We start from the raw sequence: 25,723 nt of genomic DNA, 5'->3' as shown, positions 1-25,723 counted from the left end.
TACCACCTCCCTATTTCATCATACTCCAGGCAAGCTTCTGACATTTTTCCTCTTTAGTTTGGGTTAAGTTCAAAGTGAAGATGTTTAGAAATCCACTAGAATAAAGCACAACTTTGCTGCTTTTCTGCCTCTTAACTGGTTTCAATTCATTGTGTTCTCCTGTCTGCACTGGCTGGGGACTTGAGGTGGTAAATGTTTCCTGCCCGTAATACATTTCAGGTCCAACAGGAACGGAAACCTCAACTCATTTTGAAAATTGCCATAGTTGTGTACAGTGTTGTTACCACGTGTGTTTCACATGAAGAGCAGAAGGACCTAACCTTTACGACAGCCTGGAGGAAGAATGCATGAGTACACTGGCAGCTGCAGTGAATACTTAAGTAAATTTTCTTCTGTCTTTAGAGAGTGGAGCGAAGAGTAGACAACTGAAGTAAAGCACAGTGTTGTGTGGGCTCCTGCCCCTGTGTACAGCACTACTTGGCACCAGCGCCAGGTTCTTGCTGCCCAGAGTGGAGAGCCAATGCACCAATCAACCCATAAGCAGCCGGTGCCAGGAGACTGCACTTGTATTTATGTATTGGAGGTAGTGACTGTTGTGGTACAGCAATAATACAAGAACCGTGCAGCCGATTTATCTTTACATTCTTATCTTCACATTCAACAGAAAATTTTTTATCTTCAACATCTACAACTGAAGTAGAATAGAGCATCACTCCTTCACTGTAAATATTACATTGGTTTATCTTTGGTATAAAAGCTCTTGTGATTTTTGATAGTAGAGGAAATAAGTAGCCTAGGATACTCTTCTATACCACAGAGTAGCGATACTAAATCCTAGGATTTCGATTCCTACTTCCATGCACAAGCCATATGTGTTCACAGCTGTACCCTGTAATCTCCTAGCTGTTTTTGCAGCTCTGCCTGATGGTCGTCTTCTATATCTTTGCCTTTGTTTTGTTCCAGTAGTGGCAGAAAGTTACGTAGGGTTGAGGTACAGTATCTGTTCCAACGAGTTAGATGCCTTGGTCTCCATTCCATAATCTTATCTTTTAATATTTTTTCAATCCTGCAATAAAACATACTAATTATTACAATTCTCATATTTACTGGACACCTGAACTGATCTCCCTTGACACACTTAGTTCAGATGGTGGGGAACACAAATGACCTCAGTTAAATTTACTGCCGCCTAAAAGCAATGCTAACAGAGCTATACGGTGCCCGCACGTACATAAACAGAATGGGAGGCCAGGGGCTTACAACCCTTTTTAGTTTACACCCTCTCCTCTCATCCCTCTACTGCATTTTGCTTATCAGGAAACTGTACAGCAATGCTTGATCAGTTCTTTCTATCTGGTAATCTCTATTAGAGAAAGAGAATTTTAAAAAGCCCTGTGAACTACAGCTTCCGATTTTTTTTTTTTTTGGCTGTTCTCAATTCCTGGCATTCAAAGCAGGTTTTTGGGACCTATGTATGAATACGCTTGAGGAATGTAAGAAGATGCTCCACCTCTAATGACCAGCACTGCCAGCATTTCTTTTGGAGGTAGAATTACCTGCCCTGTAGTTCCACCGCAGCAGCCTTGTCTGAATGCTGATAAACTAATTCTTCAGGCTAGCAATAAATAAAAAGTTTAAATATTAAAAAGCGCAGTCTCTTCTAGCTATACAGCAACGTAACTTCAGGAGTTACTGCCTCGATGGTACTCGCATGCATTCACAGTTACGCTAAAATAATCTGTTATTTAGTAGAGAGAGAATAAAAACATTAATGAGATGTTTGTGCGTAATGTGTGTTTTTTTTCTTTACCCAGTAAACTTCCAACTGCTTATACTTTTGATAAACTAGAAAAATTCCTGTTTGTTTACTAAGGATGTGTGTACAGCTTGAAATAATGCCTTCCTAGCTGTATGACAAAAGTTGACATGTTCTTTATAATACCAAGCTACTTTTTTGGACAGGATTGTGTTGAAGATTTGTCCCATTTACTTCACTGTTGTCCTGAGATCTTGCATAGCTATTTAGAGGACGACAGATGTGCATTCATTCTGTATAAACCCAAATGCTTTGCCGTATTCCTGCTTTCATTTTTTTAAGGAGTGCCTGGGAAAGTCTTTTTAAAACCCAATGCTATTACATAAATATACTTAACCATAGAATTCCAAAGAACTTAGTCTCTGTTTCTTTATACTAAGCCCGTGATCTCTCAACCCCTCAAATGAAGCTGGTAATAGATACATTAATACCTGAACACTGCAGAGACCAGGGTATGGCAAGCTTCTTGAAAAGAAAGACTTCCAAAGTTTTGGTTTGCTGATATCGAAATTCATCCTTACTGGGGAATCATAATCTTGCATATTAAACCAAATCTACAAGAAAGCAAGTTTGTTTTAACTTTCAGCATATAATCACAGCTATGGAACACATTTGACTTACATGGCAATAAAATACTATATAATCTTGACCTGCTATAGCAATTACCAGTGTGAGTTCACATAAAACAAGGTAATCTTGTACAGGCACAGCTGATGCGCAACTTCTTGCATTCTCGCATCAAAAGGGATGGTGCTGGTCTGCCATGTCTTGTGCTTCTGAGTATGGATTGAGACCGGTGTATGAACAGAATTAGTGTCTGCAGTTGGCAACTCTTCCTGCTGAATCCTTGTTTTTCTCCAGTATTTCCTTTTCAATGCCTCATCTACTGTGCACCATGGCAGTTTTTATGCTTTCTGAAACGTTCTGCCTTTACCATCACTTCAGCATCACATGGTGTTGGCTTACACTATATGCCAGAGTTTCTTCTGCTGTCCCGAGCTGCATTTCCACCCCTCTGGATTACTACGCGAGTGTTTTCTGAATTCTGATGAAATTCTTCCAATAGCCCAGCACAGCACAGCTGTGGCTGCGATGCCTGGTAGCCTGCTGCACCCCAGCACTATTGCTATTTCAAGCTTATGATGCAGAATATAAATAGATACCACAGATGCACGCAGCCTCTATGTGTATTTTGTCATGAAGGGGAACCCGTGTCTTGCACTCCACTTCTTCGTAGACGTTCAATTTGGTCTGTGACATGCAAGCATTGCAGGCTTCTTGTTCAAAACAACCTTTAACTACTGCTAAGGCTGCAAAACGTGCCAACAATAAATATGTAAATGTACTAATATGTAACCTTTTGTCACCGATGGTTCTGAGTACAGCCTACATAACACGGCATAGCTTTTTCTTCCCCTGTTGGATATGAGGTGGTATCGCTCTGCTGGCAGCACACCTGCTCAGAGTCACACATAGATTGCAGTTCGGTGCCTTGAAAGATGTTGAGCTCTGCAGTTCAAGGTTAGCTGATTAGGTTGTCAGTGCTGAAGTCTTTAGTTGCTTCTTCCAGCAGTTAACAATTAAGTTGCATTTTTCTTAACTGTAGGTTTAATACTACTTCAAAAAACCCCCAACAAACCCAAACCAATTCAACCACTCCCCAGCACACTTTCAGTGAAAGACAGAACCGACACTTTTAAAATAAATATGCTTTAGAGTATTAGATTCTCATCCAAAGAAGTTTTGTGTTCAGAATAAAACCCCAGAAGATTAAAAAACAAAACAAAACTTACAGTGCATGACACTTCAAATGACTTCTCCAGGTATGTTTTCAGTACAGAAAATACAAGCAAATGTTTGCTATATTTTGGTGCGTGATGGAAGCCTGACTGACTGTTTCCGTATAGTGGTTCCAAAAAACTGAGGAGCAAACTTTTAAATCCAGTTTTCATTCAAATAAATCCTAGGGTTCCTTTTTTAAACTCACCTTCTGTTTCCTCAGTTTCAGACTTTCACACGTCTCTCTACCTTGCTACCGTGTCCCCAGAAGCTGTCAGGGTTGGCCTCCAGCCAAGTCAGGGAATTCTGCTGGCAGGAAACTGTGCGGGGTTTCTGTCCCTCCTGACGCAGGCTCAGCTCTGCCCCATGCTGTGGCCTTTGGCTCACCTGCCCTGAGCTGTGCAGCTCTTACGATGTCTTCTCTGTCCTCTCCCTCACTGCTCTCTCTCAGAGGGTTTCCAGCCACACAATAAATAATATATTGTGAACAGGCACTAGTATTACTTGTATTTTATAGCAAATAAATAGGACTTGACGCCAGGCAGAAAATCAATAGTTTTTGTGCCTCGCAGTGCCAGCTCTGTGTTTCACACATTGGACCATTCAGGGCTGTGCCCGCCATTATGTATGCAACTCCAGTGACTCCTTCCCATGTGCTTTATTTTTCATTTTTCAGTTACATTTCAGCTGCAAACTATTAGCTTTGCTGAATTACTACTCCTCAGCTAAGCAGTGCTAAACTGAATGTATTCTTAGGCCATCCAAATTGGAAAACATGGAAGTAAGGAAAACCCAGTTTTCTTTTTTTAAGTACTCAAAGTAGCTGAAAAACCTACTTAAGATTGAATAAAATCACTAATAACATGACAGCATAAATATCATTACATTGATGAACAAATGATGTATAAGGTCAAGAAAAATATCAAGTTATCAGCTCTTACATGTATAGAAATGGGACAAGGCTGGGTGCACTTACATTATCACAGCTGATCAGACAGCACACATTTTGTAAGGGGCAGAAAGTATCATACTGCCCATAAAAACATCCAGTACTGGGATTCCAAATTACGTATTGACTTTGTTCCAAAGTTAATACATATGCAGTTGGTCCCTAGGAAGAAAAAAATATGGGAAAGATGTTTTAAAACTGGCTACAAAGAGAGTATAGTTTGTGATGTTTGGAGTATTACATTTTTACTACTGAGATTAATAGTACTTTTTGGGGCAAAGTGGTTGGAAGAATTTACAGGCTCATTACAATTCAACCAACTAACACAATAGTAAGTGTTGTTTGTCTCTCTTAGGTGTCAGAGAAATGTTAGACGTACAGTCTCAAGCCATTCTTAAAAATATACTCTGAAAGTCATCTTAGTTCATCTAAGAACTGATGTGAAATTCCATATACAGGAATGTTTAATGTATGCCACTTCAATCATCAGCATGTCCTACTTGGCTACTGCCACAACTCTCGCCCACAGGCAATCTCTGAGTTGAAGGACTGCTGCCTAGGCAGCACACTGTGTCTCATGTGCCTTCCCTCATACAGTCACATAAGGAATTTCTCAGCTATCTTTTTATATTCTCTATCAGGAATCCCTAAACTGCTCTTCTATCTTCTTCTTGTCTCCCACATTTTCCAGGTACCTTCAAATACCTGGAATAATCCCCCTCCTTACAGCATGCATAAGCTGAATGCTTTATTAAGGACTACCATCTCCATCAGATTTGGAGTGGAAGGAATGTACCCCCGGAGTACCCGTTCCTGCTGCGCAGTATCTATCTGAGAATGTGCTAAAGAAACTAGTCTTGACAGGGATTTATACCAAAATTCCATTAGGCAAAACTTTCACATGTGCTTAGTAAGTTGAGATCTAATGGTGGAAATTTGCATTATGAACAGTCTTACCATCTCTTTGAAAAGAGCAGTATTGGTTACTTGGAAATTGGAGTGGTTCCCTGAGAACAAATGCATCTCCTAATGGGTGAAAGAATCTCAAGGCTTTAGTTCTTAGCCAGTCTAAGCCAGATTGCTGCCTGCGGGGGGTGCTCACAGCAATGACAGGGTACACAGCAGCCCAAGGCAAAGCAGACTGCCTAACCTGCCTGTATTACAGAAGGAAGATGAAGATACTGACTTGTCGAGCCTGAACAGATCTATCATTACTCTCGCTGCAGCTTTGCCATCAGCTGGAGAGAGAATCAAGAGACAGGTACGTACCAGTAAGAATCGCTGGCAAGCCCCTAACCCTCTCCTGCCACCTCTCAACCTTTACCCCATCCCACCCCAACTCTTTCACGGGCTGTGTATTCAGGACTGAGATGCTGTGAATGGACTGTCTCCATTACCTTTGTCCCGCACACACCATTTATACAAGCTAAAGTCCAATCAAGGTTTACAGATGCTTGGTACTATGAGGATGACAGCTACTACCAGATTAAGCGTGGAAGCACGGGTCCAGGAAAAAAAAACAAACCAGACCATATTTATATTAAGATGTACTTTTAACTTATATTTTTTTGCTCTCTGAAAAAAAATCAGTTCCAGCAGCACCAATGTTTAGATAACTTCCTGGAAAAACATGCCAGCAAGAAACAATTCTATCCATAGGTGGGAACCAAAGACTTCACAGAATAAAAGTCAATATTCAGACCAAATGAAAAAATTCTCTTACCTCGGGAATAGCATTTCCAATGATAAGCCATGCTTTTTTCCCCATACCAAGAAAATAATTACACAAGAGCACAGCATGTTCTTCCTCATCTCCCGCCAGAAGATAAAGAAATTGCTAGTTGAGATACTATCCATAGGTGGGAACCAAAGACTTCACAGAATAAAAGTCAATATTCAGACCAAATGAAAAAATTCTCTTACCTCGGGAATAGCATTTCCAATGATAAGCCTTGTTTTTTTCCCCATCCCAAAAAATAAATTAATAATAACACAAGAATGTTTTTCCTTATCTCCCGCCAGAAGATAAAGAAATTGCTAGTTGAGATAAAAAAAAAAAAAAAAAAGTTTTTCTATGCAGTTATCAACTGTGTTTTCAACTTACAACTTTTAATAACATTTCTTAACACTTCTGAGGCAAAAGAGTCCTCTCAGGTCTTTGCAACTGATCTTTATTGTTTATTGGGCATGTTTCAACACACAGGACAAAGGGTGAATGCTGTGAAAATCCACGATGCAGATGTGAGATTCTACAACAAGAACCAAGGTCTTTGTCTTTGGAGTTATTCTGAATTTTGCAGGAAAGTTTTGAGATGGCAAAAACATCATCTACGATTAACTTAATGTCTGCTGTTATTCTATAGATGACAGGATTTATTTGTATGTGACAGAGAAGGCTAAATATCCCATTATTGCTGACATTACACACAATGTTTTTTCTGTAGTTTTTTGGAACTACAGTGATCAATCTCAAGTCTAGTTTTAAAGTCTCCATCAGTCAGCGTCCTTTCACTTGTGCATGACTAGCCATTTTGGATTGTTTTATAAGTGAAAAAAAACGCAGGAAAAGCTAAAAGCCCCAAGCATTCTTAGGGTCAAACAATTGCGACCTATCAAAGATAAAAATTTTGGCTCATATCGGGATGAGCAACTTCTCTCAAGCTTTGGTCTTCATTCTTTGAAATAAATGACTTAAGAATAGTCCTCACAATAATAGTTTAGGTCTGAAGATACCTCAAGAGCTCATCTAGTACAATCTCCCCTCGAAAGCAGGGCTGCTAGGATGTTACATCGCATTCAAGAGGATAAAGAACTTCTGTTTAATTCATTACTTACGTCTGATGTACTCCATAAATCACAAATTCCAGCAAATGACACGCTATCTGGCAAAAAAGGAATCAAAGCAACATACCGAGCCACCAATTCCTGCAAGAAAACAAAACAGAGCAAGTCACCCCTTCAATTCACGACACAGATATCTAATGATAATATTATTACACCAGATGTGAAGCATAGTGCTGTTTCCACAGATATCAATGACAAAACACTGACTAACCTCACTACAGTAGCAGCTAGCTCATTTTAGAACTTCTATCAAAGTCTGATACAATTTACTCCCATTGAGGTTTGGCATAATTCTTTGTCTTTTGAAGGACAATAGTCATTAATATACCTATTTTTTTCCAGAGAAGACAAATATCCTTTTGCAGCATCATTATGGATAGACTTACCGTGTATCACACAGTCATTGCTATTTTATTTTGTATCTCTGGTTTTTCCTTTACAAAAAGCGTAGCTATACAGCAAACGTAAAAATGTTATGTACCTATGTGCACGTGCACATGCCAACACACGCATTCTGAAATCTGTATCCCAGAAACTTCACTATCTTTTCTAAGTACTTACTGCTGCTGTTTGAGAACCATTTGGGATGGCATCAAGAAGCTCCTGTGGTGGATTCAGAGGTTTGATATATCTGGTAATAAAAACTGTTTTCCCATTGAGGTCAATCACAGTTGTTAGGCATTGGCGGCTTGGAAACTTTGATGTACATTCAGCTTCATACTTTTCTGCTGCCTGGAGCAATTTCTCCTCTTCTTGGGTATCAAACTTCAAAAGACAGTAGAATTTATACAAAAATAGTTTTATTTATAATCTGGGCTTAAAGTCTTTATTACGTTTGGCCTTATTTCACCATTTACAGGAGCATAAAAGGAGTGCAAAATTCTTTCCTAATAGCATTTTGAACTTTCCTTGTAGTATATACTTTGGCTTACAGACATACAAGAACGGTAATGGAAAATCAGGCAATTTGCATTTACTTATGAATGCACGTAATGACCTGTACCTATAGCTGGCTTTATTAACGCACTGAAAATGTAGTGAAAGTTATGGCCAAGTAAAACTGCAAGGATGAGTATGTAACACCACATATTAATTCGTAACACTAATCCTACATGCTATTCACATCACACTCCATTAAAACCACAACTGAGGTTATGCATAAAATCCCAGTAATTTTTATGTAAATAATACTGTGACAACCCTGCGCAATGCCAAAATATTTGCAGAGAAGGTTCAAGTAATTTTTAGATAAATCCTTATAATTCAGACTTGTCTAGAATTTTAATGCTTTTAGATGAGATTTTCCAGAAGGAAATCTAGCACTCAAAAGCATGTATTAATTATATAACAATGACAATTATTTGCTCATGTCACCTAAGATGTCATCTTTTAAAGGTCTTAGGATCAGTCAAAATAGTTTTTTATACGTACTTAGAATCCCTTGTATATTTCTAGTGGTGCTGAGAATTAAAGCTCATCCTTTGTAATATTTTTGTTCAAAATAAACCACTTTGTCCTTTGTTACCCTTCTTCTCAAACTAACCAGAGGTGGAACAGTTGGGCAGGGCCCTGCAGCTAGACCTCCAAGTCAGCAGAGAAGGCACACAGTGGTGAATCTTCTCAACCATACTTAACAGCCGAAATATACAGCCTCCGGCACTTTGTAAATTTAAATGTAGTAATCCACTGCAAATATTACTGACAAATAAACAACTACTATGTCACAGTCAAGTAAGGCAAAGTGCAAAAAGGTTGCCGAATGGCACAAAACCAAGCTAAGTCTTCAACAGGGAACAACAGGAATCTCTCAACTGATTTAATTTATTAATATTGTACCTTCTTAAGCATTTCATTCATCTATATAGAGATTCAGGAAGGACAGCAAGAAAGAGAGGAAAAATAGGTAAAGAAACAAAAAAAGGTATCGTAAAATTAAACTCAAATTAAACTTAGCATCCTAAAACAGTACACAAGTATTTCAAATGACTTAACTACAGAAGGAATGGCTAGGAATAGGAACAAAGGACAGCAAAAACAGTTAGTTAGTTTTTGTCATTTTATGCCAAACACTTTCTATAGTAAGTATGTGTGTTACATTTGGGGAGTTGCAGCACAGAATAATTACTTTTTCAGTCACAGTTAGAATACACACACATGTCACTTTAGCAGTGTTTTATGTACAGGTTTCATTAGATACATACCACCCAAAGTAGAACAGTCTCTTAATGAATTTGGTCCTGCTTTACTGAGTTTCCTCTAACATGAAATGATTTTATTGTTTTCTATTTCTATTGCTTTGAAAAAACGGATTATTTGAAAATCCTATGCAACGTTTGCTAAAGAAATCATTTGGTTTGGCTTAGTAACCAAGGTAAACAAATCATCTGCTGCTAAGTAAAATTTTTATAGGATTTAGAAAAATCTCTAATGCAAAGAGTGAACAAAAATCTGGCAAAACTCCTACTGATTTATTAATCACAACTATTTTTCCACTGTTCTTAAATTTTAGAAAACAGATCTTATGTACCAATAGTTTTCTTACCTTAGCAACGTTTTCCTTATTCGTGGTTCTACTTTCAACGCACTTCAGTAACAATGCATACTTTTTGGTACAGTTCAGCTTTGACAGAATCACAGAACAGCCCAGGTTGGAAGGGACCTCGAAAGACCATCTGGTCCAACTTTTTGTGGGAAAGTGAGCCTAGATGAGATTACCTAGCACCCTGTCCAATCGCATCTTGAAAACCTCCAGTGATGAGGACTCTACCATGTCCCTGGGGAGATTGTTTGAGTGAATGATTGTTCTCACTGTAAAAAAAATTTCTTTTTTACACTGAGATAAAACCTCTCCCAGTGCAACTTGTACCCATTGCCCCTTGTCTTCTCAGTGCGGCTCCTTGTGAGGAGAAGCTTTGACGTGTATTTCTTGCTACTTAGAACAGGGCTCATTTCCTCTGTTGCGATTTAGTGTGCTATGATTCTTTGCTGCATCTTCAGAATGGAAGATACTTCAGTCTCTTTCTAGTTATGTCTGAGTTTCGGCAAGGGGCAGTTAGCTCCTACCATCATATTTGAAATGAAAGAGAACTTATGTCAGAAAGATCTATGACTTTAATAAAATATGCTGTTTTTTCCCTCTGAAGTGTTCAAATCAATTCTAAATATAGCTACCAAACTGCACCATTCTACTAAGCATTAATAAAATAGATAACCTTTTGGTAACTAAGCATCAAATTGCATCTGTGCAAGAAATTCTGAACATTTGCTCATTATTTGAAGAGGTCAAGATTTGCAACATATAGTCCATAATATTTTACAATAGTCTCGCCCCTTATTTGAATTTCTATGATTTTTCTTTTGAAACAGTACTGGAGACAGTTCTTTCTATAAACAGAGATCAGTTTCCTTACAAATTCAGTACATTTTTTTCCCAGCAACTAATTACGGTATGTGAAGATTAAGACTATGAAACTCTTGAATAAGGTCTCATCTATTAAAGGTGCTTCAAGGCTGGTAAGTTCCTATTTATGGTTTCGAGTCCTAGCAATAATCTTATCATTCAAACTAATTAACCTTAAAAGGCATCCGTGAATGCACTTTATTAGTATTCTTTATTTTCAACAGTACTAAATTGTAACAATTCCCACAGTATTGCATGAGAGCAAGAAAACATAGGACTGGATAGTTTCCAAGACTGTAATTCAACAGGAAAAAGGGTTTTTAGACTGCATCATACAAGTCTATATTTATTCTGAAAAAGAAATTACGTAACGATAGACCTTTCTCTCCAGTTCCTGTTCGTCTCTAATAAATGATCAGTGTAGCACTGAACTGGAAGAGAACGAACTGCTGCTGTTTGTGCATGAAAAACATACATCCTTGCTGAATGGATCACAATATCATTGCATTATGTAACATAAAATAGCAAGCGGTGTATGCATTTTAACTACATATCGTTGTTAGTGTAAGGCACTTCTGGTTTAGTAAAATAACTGAAAAAAATAACAGCTGCTGTTTTGAAATAATTATCTTCACGATCTGGAGGCTGCATGAAGCCATAAATAATAAATGCTTATTTGAATAGTATAAACACAGAAGCAAGAAAATACTATGTTTGTACCTGCCACCTCCTTTTTGTCCACTGTTCACAAATACTCACATGAATACTTTATTTTTTACGCAAGTAAATGGGAAAATTACATGCTCACAGATAATGAATGCAAATTTGCTTCTATTAACATTGCAACTAGATACCTGGTGAAAGTTATTTCTCATGCATTAAGTCCACCTAACTTAATGGTGCATCCAATTAAATTGAACTGAGCTAAAAAATTTGAAGTAGAACATTCAGAATTTGTATTAATGTCCTTTTGTACTTGCATTCATGTCCTTCGGTACACTAAGCATACCTATTTATATGCATCTCAGGAACTGCACCACTGGAAACAAAAAGCAAGAATATGATGAATTACTGATTAGTTACCTTTTCTCTGACTGACTCTCCAGGAATGAGCTGTGGTTCAATGGTAATAAACAGTGTTATATACGAGCCCTCACTCAGATTTCGCACAGAATCATAACCTCTCTCGATTCCCAGGTTCTTTTCTTTGCTGTAGCCAAGGAGGACTGGAGGAATATCCACCTTAAATGTACCATCAATCTACAACATATATAAAGAAATACTTCTCATTAGAAGCAAAAAAGCAAAACTTCCTTCTCAAATACATTTGCTACTTGTATTCAAATATTTTATTCCTTTGATTTCTTTATTAAACTGAATTACAAAACAGTAACATGAGAGAATATGACATAGATACTGGTTAACTGCGGGGAAAACATGAAACATCTCATTGTTAAATGTATTAATTACAACTGGATTTCAGCCTTTCTTGCATATTACGGACACTAATATTTAATGTAATGGAAATCATACACACTAGTTCTTAGAGAAAGAAAGAGTGCCAGCCTTTCACTGTTTTTCCTTCAAATAGCAATCTCCACATGGCACTATTTACCTGGAAAAATGACAAAATGGCAAAATACAGGTTGCAGGACTATGCTTCTGAAGGCAGCATCACACCAACAGGCCTTTGCCTATGAGGGAATGATGCTCCAGCATCTTACAGATGGACACCTTCCATGCAGAAGCTGCTGATGCTTCTTGGGTGCAACTGGAACTGGGCCCATTCAGCCAGCTGCTCCATGGAAGAGTGCTCTGATAGACTCACCAGCCCTTCGCACCTCCCTCTGTCACCACAAACAGAAGATAAGGTCTTTCTGAAAGGTCATGTCAGACAAGAGATGGCATGCCCCACACTTGCTCAGGCCAGTCTCAACAGTGGAAGTACATCGCTTTAAGAGAAAAGTGAGAAGATTAACCTCCTGACTTGGGCAGAATTCAGATGACTGCCATCAGGAAGGAACAACTTCAGCGGATGTGAAAGATGAACAGATGACTCACAGGCTGGCCCATCAAACATTTAAGAACAAAATTAAGTTTTGATGAGGAGAAAACTCTAAATAAATCACTCAGAATTTCTGCTGCAGTGTAGCGGAAGGGGATGAAGAGATGCTTTATTTGCTACTGAAACTTAACTGCACCTTGATATAACCGCTGGACTGATCAGGCTTTTTCAAATTCAGTAAGAAGTCCTGTTCAAATGAAAAAAATCTCTAATGCTGGGAAGATTTATGCAGGCACTCACACTATGCTTAGGGAATCACAAACAGCAACACCTCCTCAGAGTCAGGAGTGCATCTGACAGGAATCTTGGAGCTACTCTGGTTCTACAACAGAAAGGCTGACATCAGTATTGGTAATCCTCAAAGATGGTTTATAGGCTGTGCCCTTCACTACGTATTGGTAAGCAGTCTGTTAAAATGTCTACGTCTGCCCATTAAGTCTCTCCGGACTCTGAGCAGACACACTTCTCAGGTGAATTTCATGCATTCAGCATGAAACTTTTCCCTAAAAAGGGTAAAGGATCTTGTTCTTTCTCGTTTGTTGACCTTTAACAGCAGTGGTCACATTATGTGACATTGTCTGCACAGGATAGCCAAGGACTCATGAGAAGAAGGCTAGACCTTCTTACTACTTATATCTTCTTTGAAGTCAATGAAAGCTTTATTCTATCGGGCACCACAACCCTCAAACACCTAAACTGATTGATTAACCTCCCAAGCTGAAGATAGCATATTGTTAATGATCTAGCAGAAGCAAGTGGACTAGCACTGGTTAGACATAAACTGTCCAAAATTTCTCAGCAATGAAAAGAATCCCATGCTTTCTTGAATCCCATGACAATTATGTTCTGTTATGCCTTGCAAATGGAGAGCCCAAGAAAACCACTTTGAACTCCAAGCACTGCACTTAAATTGAATGAGACCCCTACAGACTTATCCTCCAATCAAAGAATCCAGGAGGCTCACAGTATGTCTTAAAGCCCTCAAGGTTCTGAGAAGTGCCCCATATAGCCAGAGAAGAGCCAATTAATGTGTCATTAGGCATGCAACTGATGTCAGAATCTTCCTGAAGTAAGAAACTGAGACTTTTGTGATATGATGACTTGATCTACACATGAAAGTAACTGCCCTGCAGAAAGAGAGTCCTACAGCAAGACTACAATATGATAGGACTATTGATGTGAAAAATTAGTTTCCTTAACCTAAGTCAAGGATGGGTGGCTGGACAAAAAAAATGCCTTTCCCCTATGACGAACTGCATGTTTTACTATCACTCCCATGACTAACTGTTGATATCTCTTGAAGAAAGCTGCTCTTAAAAAGTTCTAAAAATGGAGGAAAGAAGGGACTGGGAGAGGCAGGGGTGAAAACTTGGTGATTCATGAAAAGTGTGAAAAAAGAAGAGTTAGGTCAAGTTTCCTATCACCTATCTAGGTGATATTGCTATTCCTAGTTCACCTATCTAGGCCGTGCAATACCAGATATCTCAAAAGCCACTGACAAAACCATCTAAAGAATTTGCACTTTAAACCTCATTACTGAAGGAAGCCAGGCTGCATTGTCAGTGTAGAAGTATGTTTGTCTATCTCTTCTCCCTTCAAAACGTTGAACTTGCTGACAAATACTCACCAAATTTGACAAAAAATAGTGGTTTCAAAGACATTTTCAAACAATTCCATAAAAATAAAAATAAACTAACAGGTACAGAGAACATCACTAAATCTGACATGCCATTACCAGCTCCTTTCCATTCTCCAGTTCTGTATTTTAAGAGGTTTACTCTTAAGTTATTGATACTTACCCTCGCTTGAAAATATATCGTAGTAAATGGAATCTTAACACATCCCAGCCAGTGTCTCTCAACACGAGTGTGGATTCCACTTCCTCTTTCACGATCATCCTATTAAAAAGTTGCCCAACATAAAACTTTGTAAGACAGCTTCATTTCCTTTAATTCAATCAACAATTTAATCAAGGCATTAATAAAAATTCTGTATTGTTTTAATAATTTACTATAAATAGAAGTTCAGTTACTAGTATGGCAATGATTATTCTGCATGCCTTTCAAGCATGCTAGATGCTGAACAAACACAAGAACGTCATGGTCCATGGTACAATGTGCTTGCACTTCAGGGTTCAACTCCTGTATAACCTGTGATGGAGAAACCAAAAATCTGACAAGAAGTCCACAAGAGTCTTCTCAGACAAAGTAAATTAAGCTATGGTCTTCTAATAAAATACTTTATTAGTATTTAAAAAAGCTTTTTGAGGGTAAAATTGTATGAAAATCTAACTAAACCCTGTGGAATGGAAGCATTGTTTTCATGTGTACTGCCGATCAGGGATTTCCAAATTTAGTATGATCAGCCTACAAGTTATTTAAAAAAAAAAATTCTCGAAAGACTAGAGTGACATCTGAGTTTCAAGTCGGTATCTTTCCTCCTTCTGCTGCATCAAATTCCATTTCAGTTTTGAGGACAGAATTCTGTTCTCAGTGAAATGTGTGCATTATTTATTTTGGGGTTATATTTTCAAGAATGTGAGTGCTGCTATTTTTGTGCATGCTGAATTGACTAGAAAAGCTTTCACTGGTTTCAACAGGGGAAGGAGTTAGCCAACACTGAGAGCTTACAAAAATTTCTGGTTACTAGTACTTGCAATTTTTATCTCATTCAAAAAAATTAATATATACAACCAAAAGAATTTTTTTTCACCAAACAGCTTGTCAAATAGGATGAGACAGAGCATAAAAAGATAGGTAATAAAAAATAGAGGAACTGGGATCATTCATCTGGAATTCAGTAAAAATCCTGATTAAGTTTAACAAGAATAGAATTCAGATTACAATTCATATGTTGCCTCAATTTTAATATCTCCAATTTCATTAAATACCAGTAAAATAGATTACATACACATGTTCAACTCTAGCAGCAGATTATATAGTACAAGCTTAATTTGTACAGACAAAGGTTAACACTGTAAAGACTGCTCCCTCTAACAATCTTGCAGTATTGACTAGATATAAAACCGTAAGGAATGACAAAATAGAGAAAAAAGAGGCACAGGAGGGTGAAAGCTATTACACTGAAAAGTCTTATTCTGTCAACTTCAAAAAGCTCATAATATTCTATAAGGTACACTGTCCTTCAGTTATGAACTCACCTCTACAGCATCATGAAGTACTTCATCAAAAACGTTAATGAAGACTTCATCCTTCACTGACTGCAAACTGTGGGTGCTGTAGTCACCATTTGGAGCTCTGAAAAGGTTAAGTAAACCAAAAAAGTGATTTGAACAGAACAGGAAAATTTGAATAAATTTGCATGCTCAAATTAAATTATTATTACTCAGAAATAATTTGATTTCATTTTGCCATACCTAAACGGAAGCTCAAGTTCCTCATTCCAGTTGGGGTTTGGACCCTCTGCTGTTGTTGTCCGGCAGACTGTTCGCTGAAAAGAAACTTCTACAAAAGGACGGACTAAAACCTGAGATCAAAACAAAGGAAACAGACCGCTATAAAAATTAATCAGAACATATTAAATTACACATTTTCATGTATTCAGAAAAACAAACGTACTTTGTGGAGATCAGGCTGGTCCAGCCCAGATAAACTTTAATACACCTTAAATATTGCACTTCCCAGGCTTCTAAGCATTTATGAAACTTTTAAAAATATTTTATATGTTAGCATTTCCAAAAACTTATGCGTATTCAGAATACTTGACATATTTATATACACCAGCAAAACCACATTTTCCCCCCGAGAGTGGGAAAGCTATCTAATCAGAGAAGGTAACTGAAACTGAACATGTGATCCAGACACCGGTGGAAAAAAGTGCACTTGTATCCTCTTATCTGTAATCCAAGAAGCCTACTGCTATAATCCTGGTTGTCTCTGAAACTGGTCCCTATAACAGATACGCAACTCCCACTAGACACAACAAACCCCTAATGTGATTAAAAATGCCTTAATGGACCATTTCATTAGCGTTCAAATGCACATGGCAGAACCTTTTCTACTTTTCAGGAAACAATAATTTTGAAGGCAAATCATAAGAAAAACAGGAAAAAACCCTGAAGGGCTTCCACCTTCATTCAGAAGGATGCTGAATTTAGTTTTCAATAGCAAGCAAATGTAGTTTCAGTATCAGCCATAAGAACGGCTGTGCTGGTTTAGACTAAGAGTGCACTGGGCCCAAAATTCAGGCTGTGAAAATGGCCATCAGCAGACACATACAGAAGAGTAAGAACAGAGCAGGCATATATGATATTTTCCCCTATTACTCTTCCAGGCTTCAACCATTTTCAGATGAAGGACTTTCCTAAGCCTGTAATGATTTTTCTATTTAGTAACTCCCAATGGATCACTCTTCCAAATACTTGTCTAATACCCACTTCAATGCAAGCAAACCTCTTTAGTCCACGATACATGTAAGCAACTTCTCTGGGCACCTACTAACCGCTGCATGAAGAATCGCAACCCTCTGTTTTGAACCTAATTCCTACCAGCTTCATTTGATGATCCCTCACCCTTGTACTGAAAGAGCCAGTGAACAGTCAATTCCTATCCGCAGTCTCTATATTACTCATGATTTTGTGCCGCTTTACCATATTCCTCCTCCCCTACTTGCAGTTACTGCCATTCTGGCTGAAAAGCCCTACCATTTTTCACTGTACAGTAGCCATTCCATATTTCTGACATCCTTATTGCTCTTCTCTGAACCTCTTGCAGCTTTACTATCTTTTTGGAGATCAAGGACTGGGCAAGCCAACCTCACTAATAAGATATCTTTCTGATGGTAAATGTTACTGTCTGTGGAAAAGAGGAATGCTCACAACTTCATGTAAGAAAATGTTAGTTTTGTAATATACCTGGTTGAATGCCCAATCTGGGCTATCAGTTGGGCTCTGAGCTGACGGAGAGGCTGCAAACATCTCATTAAACGACCGTGAAGATTTGTATGGTTGTTGAAGTTTGCTACCAGAGGAAATGGACAACAACAACAACAAGAAAAGACAGAGAACACATTACAAAATATGAATCCCTCACATTCTGTATTAACCATACAGAATTCTGGAAATACTTCTGATATTTTTATGTTATGACTTTAACCTTGGAAAGATATTTATTCGATCAAATAACACAAAAAGAATGCCAGAAAGGGGTAGCGAGTGTACAGCTCTTGTAAGCCTCATTGCAAAGGAGTGCTTTGTGCCTGGAGGCCCCCTTTTCTGAAGAGCTTATCAACCCCAGACTTTTTTTTTTTTGCCTCCCCCATACAATCTCCTTGAGCCACAGGTTTTTCAGTTTAAGGAGATGAATCCCCACAGAATTCATAAACAGTGTAGACTTCATGGTATCCAGGCAAGGCCTCTACAACAAAATTAAACCCATATGAATCTTACACAATCAGCAACCCATGAGCAAAATAAGATAAATGTTAATACGTTTATTTTTATAGTATTTCCACTTAACTTTTTTTGTAATAACACCACAGGAGAGATTATAAAAGAGTAACTATTCATGGAGAAAGCAGCTCAAAATAAGGTATCATATAATGCAAAAAGACTGGGAGGGGTTTTAGTTATATTTGTAATACTGATAATGAATTGAAATTTTCATCTCTTCCTTCCTGTCAACATGTTTCTAATATGAACTGCTTTCCTCAGTATGAACTTATTTACAGAAATCCAACAGAACCTTTACTATAGTAAAGAGATAAAACAGCAGAAGATGCTAAATTCTGTATGCACAGTAATTGGTCAGCTTGAAAACACCTCTGAGTTAAATGCAAGGTGTATATTCATTTTGGGAGAGAGAGAGAATGCTGCCCTAATACATTGCTTCTGGAACTGAACCAGACTGTTCAGAACTCAAGTACCTTCACATGACACAGCATCACGCAGTGCAGGCATTGCCTTAATGTGCCTGAAGGTAATGGTCACCTTTAAAATTGGTCAAAGCCAAATTAGGATCAGTCCATTACCGTAAACAAACAGTTCATGAAGGAGAAGACCAACATGCTACACTCAGGAGGCAAATACAGTATCCCACAATGAAGAACTGGATTTTTTTAATACTTTTGTTTGGTATTTAATTAAGATATTATGAATTAAAATTGCCCTGAGTATAACTAGCAGGCTTGCTTAAGGTATAATTCATTTGATATTACCAGAGTTAAAATGTTGTCAAAGCTGCAAGTTATCTTTCAGTCAGTTTTTTCCTCAAGCAGATGAATACAGTATTTGGTAAAACATTTCTTGCATTTAGCAGTTATTGATAAATGATCATATTATTCTACAAACTTACAAAACAGTTCTTTATCATTATTAATAAAAAGATAAATGTATATATGTTTTTATCATGAGGATCAAAACACCACACATGGCTGAATTTGAACATTAGTTGCTTCAGCTGTCCTCAAAACAGCTGCAACCAGAAAATGAATCTGTACTGGAAACAGGCATTTAAACATACCTCATCACTGGTTTTCTCACTGGAATATCATAAGCTCTAATGATGTTCACTAACAGTTTTATGTCTCCATCTGATAAATTCTGTGCTGTGACCTTCTTCCTTTCTTTTCTTCTTGGCTTTAATGGTCGTTTTGGCTCCGCCAGTTTAAAGAGGCTGAGTCCCAAAATACTAATAATCATAAAACAGATATTTAGTCATTTTTGCACAGAATCCAGCATTCTAGTGTTTCCATGACACACATGCAAATTATGCACTAACAGAAAAAGGAAGTATATGCTCCTGTTAGTGCCATACAAAACTTTATGAAATGTCAAAATGTTTTAATTGTTTAGTACTACACAATCCAGTTCTTATATTCACTCATGTCTTATATTTCAGAAATTATAACTTAAATGTGCAAAAAAGTTTTTTTCCCAAAACTAGATAAGATACAAATATGACAATTGCACAGCTTCAAGATAGATCTAAACTACAGTGCTATAAACAAGGTATCTAGCAGATGATGACAACCACTGTATGGAATAGGCAAAAAATCTAATTACACAGCTATGTACAACAAACAATAGGCTACAGCAAGGAAGCAAAATGAATATGCCACAACATACCCTGGACCCTCAGAACTTATAACCCAAGGCAAAGCAGAACCAAAGAAAAAAAAAACAAAACAGGAAAAGAATAAAAAGCAGATGTATGTTTTTACACATCACTGATACTAACTGCAGACATTCCAAAATCTACTTTCAAAACTGATAGCCAATGGCATTATTTCCTTATACATAATAAATCATAGTAATTACTGTTAAAATAACACAAAACCATGAGTTACTGAAATATCTCACTAAGTAAATGCTTTAAGCAAATCATGGTGTATTTTAAATTCACTAACCATATAGATTAGCAAACAGAATCCAATATGAATTAGTATTCATGATAAGAAAATACCAATGAAGCATTTGATTTTAAACAACTCCAAAAGCTGATTATAGTCTTGTTCAGATTTTTCCATTCTGTGATGTGAAAACACGAACTAAAAAATAGGATGAACTTTTTTGTAAGAGAGCAAGTCTCTGTATCTCCAGCAGATGGGACTGTTTAGATTTATACTGCTGATTGAAAAAACTTTGGCTGTACTTTAAGGGTGTCACGTTTATAGTGAACACAAGCAACTTCCACATGAAAGAAAAAGTAACTATCTTTCACAACTTGTTTACTTACACAGATTTTAAGTAAGCAACACTAATTAAGAATCATTTATGCTGTGATGACTGATAAATGTCAAAACCAACAAGTATGGGATTTGGAACAAAAATTAAAAGAATGTGCTTAAGTAATACAACAAATAACAATCTTAAAAGAAAAAAAGAATTCATTTCCAAACCCAATAACATTTCTGAAAGTAAACAGGATATGATGACATCCAGCAACAGCAAACAGAAATACATGAGAAGTAAAATGCAGAAAACGACTGTTAAAAAAATGCTCACATTATCTGCAGGGCATATGCACTGACTCAAAGCGAGCATCACCTATAGAACCAGTAGTAGTGTTACTACCTTTGATGCTTGGCTGATTATTTGGAAATCATTCAATCTGGCACCACCTAGGGCTATGATCAGCTCCTCAGATCACAGCCTGATGCATTATATCATGCTAAATCTTATTTACATACTGTCACATTACTTCTGCCAAAACCAGACTTTTTCTTAAAAAAGTTTTTACATACTTTGTGTATCAATACACTGCCTGTACTGGCAGAGGTGTACATAGTGATTAGAAGTTTATGTATTACACTAAACACAAAATCGCATCAGTTGGTCACATCAATACACTTTGCAAAAAAAGATCAGAGATGGTTTTACATTAATTATTTTGATTTAGAACAAATAAAGATAGCTCCCTTACCCCAGGCTGGGAATCTCCTCTTCATTGACAAGGTCAGAGAGAAGGAAATGGTGCTTTGCTATGAGGAAACGGCTTATCACTGATTCTCGAACCTGTGAATGCGGAGGGAGAAGAGACAAAAGTACATTTCTAATCCAAACCCACTGCAAATACTTGCATTCTGTCTATTCAAAAACAAACAAAATGTCCAAATATACATTCTTTTTTTTTCCCCCAGTTTTAAAATAGTCACAGTCCAAGGAAAATTTTATTTCCACCAGATATTTCTTTATAACATAATATAAGCTCATTTTACGAATACAATGATTCTCTAGAATCATACTGGCTAGCCAGATATAAGAACATATGAAAGCACCTAATCAGAAAATGAAGTCTTATCTGCTTACAGCTATTCATCAGAAAAAAATCACAACAATAAATGACACTAACATACAGTTTTTATTTAAGTTATTCTTACTATTCTTATTCTTTGTGTTGAAGTGATAGGCATATAAAGATCACATTTCAGAGTGAACTGAATTTCAGTTCTGATGTGAGCAATCTAATTTTCCAGCACATCTAACAATTTATAAAAGTGTAAAATATCCAAATATTATTTTAAAAAAGGGTGACAAATAAAGGTACTATAATGTATGGTACTCTGTACTACTATACTATTATTCAGTGTGTTTGAGTACACACTTAAATACCATGCAAAACATATGGGGCTGACACAGACATGACAGCTTTGTAAAAAATAATTTTTTTATATTGTCATACTGAATCTGGGCTTTGGCGCTTGTCTGGAAGATTTAAACACTCTTCATTGTCTATGATTCTTTTACAAACCATTCTTTCTAACAGACGATTTGTTTTGTTCTACATCAAATCAACCTTATCATCATATTACATGTTTTGCTGGCTGGCTAGGATTTCATACACTTTTTGGTATTTCCAGTACCGGTAAGAAACTGGTAGCCATGTTTTGCGCTTGCTATTTTAACAAAATAGTCTGGAATTGCAAACTTCTCTTGGTTATATGACCAATGTTTCCCTATAATTTTTTTCCGTAAGCATTAAAGAGAACGTCATCCTAACAGAATGAACAGACAAGAAAAATAAAGTAAATCAAGCTAAGGGAGAGACGATGTTACTCTAATACCACAATGAAGGTAATGTGATGGAAGATATGCTCTCTGCCTTAGGCTGCAGGACAAGACACTCTGTGTATTGCATTAAATGATTTTTAACAGCAGTTAGGGCCACTTTTATGGAGATAATTAAGTTCTTAGTGTCACAGCTTATAAGAATGAAAATAGAGAGGAGAGGGAAATCAGTGAGTACCTGGGACACAACAGTACAAATCTCTGGGACACTGGAGCAAAAAAGAATTTACAGAACTGCTAGAAAAATCCAGAATGGCTGGTCATTTTGTATATTGCATCTTTTGAACAACATTTAATGAGTCATTCACAAATCTCCACTTGTTCAATTAGACCAGTTTCAGGCCTAACTTGGAATTTTAAACGTGACCTACAGACATCTTTAGAGATGAATCAGTTTTTAGTATTCATGGAAATAAAGCATCCAAGTATAGAAGCAACATATGGCCTAGAGAAATATGGTGGATCCATATTTTTTGCAGCTTACCTTCTGTAGATAGTTGGCAACAACTGCTCTGTGTGCATCTAGGTAATTTTTGCTGTCAGTCACATCCCTCTCTTGCAGTCTCTTCTCATAGTCCTAAAGATATTTACTAGAGTTTGTGATTTGATATAAATTCAGTGCTTTATTACATACAAGAAAAATGGTAAATATTTCATTAATATTAATGTATGGATCACAGTAAACCAAAACAGATGTCAGGTTTAAAAAGCTACTTTTAATGCTAATGTATACAGCAATAGCATTGCTAAACTTCCATGAATAGAGACAAGAATTCCATTAAGTTACAAGATTCATGTGGTTTAAATTACTATGAATAACTTGAAGATTTCCCTCTCTTCTTTTAAAGCTGAACTTTGACCGGCGGCTGTAAACTGAAATTCCATTTGAACTGGAAATGGCTTCTCTTACTGCAGCTGCAATAGGGAGAACCCTTTATAAACAGAAGTGATGCAGTATTCATGGAAGATGACCTGAAATCTGAAGTGTGTTTCAATACACATAACTAGTTTTCATAGTGTCTAACACTGGAAGAAACTCTACTTGTGGGTGGGTTTGCTGAGAAACAATTATTGACGAGATTTAATAGCATAATAAAAATCTTTGTTCGTACATTCTGAGAAAGTGAAAGCTCTGTAAGCAGCCAGTGTGTGAAGATCTTGCTTTGCCTGAGGTTTGATAAAAGAGTCTGTAGCCTAACTGAGGGGCTGAGATGAATACTGGTTACCACCACAGGAAAAATGTAGCCTAACTGAGGGGCTGAGATGAATACACCACAGGAAAAAGATTTACGAGAAGCACTTGGTTCTTGGGGAGAAGTATGTCGGAGTATTTCTCAGGGTTGTGTTACTATTCTGGTGGACTACAACGAAGGCTGTACTGTCAGAGGCAACTTTTATTCACAAGTTCAGGAAAGTGTCTCATAAATTAAGAAAAGGCTAGAGCTGACACTCAGCTTCCAAGCAAAACACAGAGCCTACAAGTCCAGGGGGTCTCCCAGGATCTGCAGCTTAATGGCAGTCTGCAAATCAGGTTGGCTTTAGAACCACAGCTAGTTATCATGTAGAAGCTACTCAGTAAAATTAATCTTCAGGTCATTTTGCTACTGTTGTTACTTAAGAGAACATCATTTTTTCCTAAGATAAAGGGTCCAGGAAGCGCATTCTGGAAACACAGTGCTTCATTATTTCCAGAATGAATCTTTATCTAACTTTTCCAGTGCATAATAATTATTGTTGAATGACTTCAGATTAGCAACAAAATAAAATAATAGCTCTTCTGAGCCAGAAATCTTAATTTTTAGACAGATCTAGTAATGACTAAGCTAGAAGTCCAATAATGGGAGTTGAATGCCTAACTGGTACATGCATATGCATTGCTCCCTTCAGAAGTCTTTTTACTGCAATATGATTTAAGTACCACAAATCATTAATTAGCACTCGTTAACTGTTAGTAAACTATTGGCATTAAATAAACTTTCAGAAGAAACAGGAAAAGATCATAAACTTCTGATGAACCAAATACACAGATACAGACTGACTGGCCCCAAGGATGGACAACTGAGCTCTAACAGTAAGGATGAATAGCTCAATGTCCAGTTAGTGTCCTCTAACTAGGAAAGTATCCCTGGGATTGATTACAGGGCCAATATTACTCAGTATCTTCACCAGTGACCTGGATGAGGAGACACAATACACTGTCAGCAATTTAGCCAACGATACTTGATTAGGCAGAGTGGTTAATACAATGAATGACTGAGCCACAATTCAGAGGGCTCTTGATAATTGAAGACTATGACAACTGAAGTCTCAATGAAGAAAAGGCAAAATTCTGTATTGAGGGTGGAGTAGCTCCATGTGCTGGCACAGACTGGAAAGCAACCAGCAGAGTAACAGCCATATTGAAAAAAATCTGGGGGTTATGGTTTAATAACAACCAACGATGTGTTCTTTTGGTAAAAGGCAAACCACAGGCTACATTAGGAGTAGCATGACCTACAGACAAAGGGAAATTACTAGCCCCTCCAAACTGGCACTTGTGAGGGCATACCTGAAATATTGCATCCAGTTTGGGGCTGCCAGTTCAAGAAGCATGTGGAGAAACTGGATGGGGTCCACTAAAGGACTACTAAGACAGTCAGAGGCCTAGACAACATGACCTGTAAGAAGAGGTCAGAATCTTAGAAAAATGTAGGTTGGAAGAGACTTCTGATGGTCATCTGATCCAAACCCTCACTCAGAGCAGAAACAACTCCAACCAGGATGCTCAGGGCCTTTGCCATTTGAATTTTCAGTATCTTGAGAGATGGCAATTCTACAAACTTGCTTGACAACATGTTCTAGAATTTGAATACATTCTTTGTGAAAAATGTTTTCATTATATCTAACTGGAATTTCTCTTGGAGTAACTTGTGTCTAGCATCATCTTGCCTCTAAGATGAGCCTCGCTCTGTTTTATCTGCACCGTCTCACTAGGTACCTGAAGGAAGCAATAAGATACCCCCTTAGCCTTGCCTGCTTAGGCTAAAACAAACTTAGCCCTTTCAGCCTCTCCTTGTACGTTGTGTGCTCCAGCCCTGTAGATATTCTGGTAGCTCTGTGCTAAACTTGCTCCAATATTTCAGTGTCTTTCTTGCACTGGACAAGGTGTTCAACTTAGTCTGGTGAGGAAGAGATTAATCATAGAATCATAGAATCATTAAGGTTGGAAAAGACCTCTAGGATCATCGAGTCCAACCGTCAACCCAACACCACCATGCCCACTAAACCATGTCCCTAAGTGCCTCATCTACTCGTCTTTTAAATACCTCCAGAGATGGGGACTCAACCACTTCCCTGGGCAGTCT

The 25,723-nt window shown here is 37.5% G+C and overlaps 1 protein-coding gene across 1 annotated transcript in view; it reads right to left on the bottom strand.

Annotated features, from left to right (window-relative positions):
* CC2D2A (coiled-coil and C2 domain containing 2A) overlaps positions 1–25,723 on the bottom strand; it is a 56,596-nt gene that overhangs the window by 973 nt on the left and 29,900 nt on the right. Inside the window, exons 18-32 of the mRNA XM_009279099.2 lie at positions 22,864–22,956; positions 21,235–21,326; positions 19,333–19,500; positions 17,727–17,832; positions 16,230–16,339; positions 16,014–16,110; positions 14,653–14,751; positions 11,872–12,048; positions 7,950–8,153; positions 7,380–7,469; positions 6,268–6,381; positions 4,572–4,706; positions 2,248–2,370; positions 1,557–1,615; positions 889–1,066 (exon numbers count right to left, since the gene is read on the bottom strand). Coding sequence (XP_009277374.1) covers positions 889–1,066; positions 1,557–1,615; positions 2,248–2,370; positions 4,572–4,706; positions 6,268–6,381; positions 7,380–7,469; positions 7,950–8,153; positions 11,872–12,048; positions 14,653–14,751; positions 16,014–16,110; positions 16,230–16,339; positions 17,727–17,832; positions 19,333–19,500; positions 21,235–21,326; positions 22,864–22,956 — 1,845 coding nt within the window. The remainder of the gene's footprint in view (positions 1–888; positions 1,067–1,556; positions 1,616–2,247; positions 2,371–4,571; positions 4,707–6,267; positions 6,382–7,379; positions 7,470–7,949; positions 8,154–11,871; positions 12,049–14,652; positions 14,752–16,013; positions 16,111–16,229; positions 16,340–17,726; positions 17,833–19,332; positions 19,501–21,234; positions 21,327–22,863; positions 22,957–25,723) is intronic.

The sequence above is a fragment of the Aptenodytes forsteri genome, unplaced genomic scaffold (assembly GCF_000699145.1).
Source record: "Aptenodytes forsteri isolate BGI_AS27 unplaced genomic scaffold, ASM69914v1 Scaffold242, whole genome shotgun sequence".
Lineage (NCBI taxonomy): Eukaryota > Metazoa > Chordata > Aves > Sphenisciformes > Spheniscidae > Aptenodytes > Aptenodytes forsteri.
Note: the sequence above shows the minus strand (reverse complement) of the source record. Positions and strands in the feature narration are given on the sequence as shown.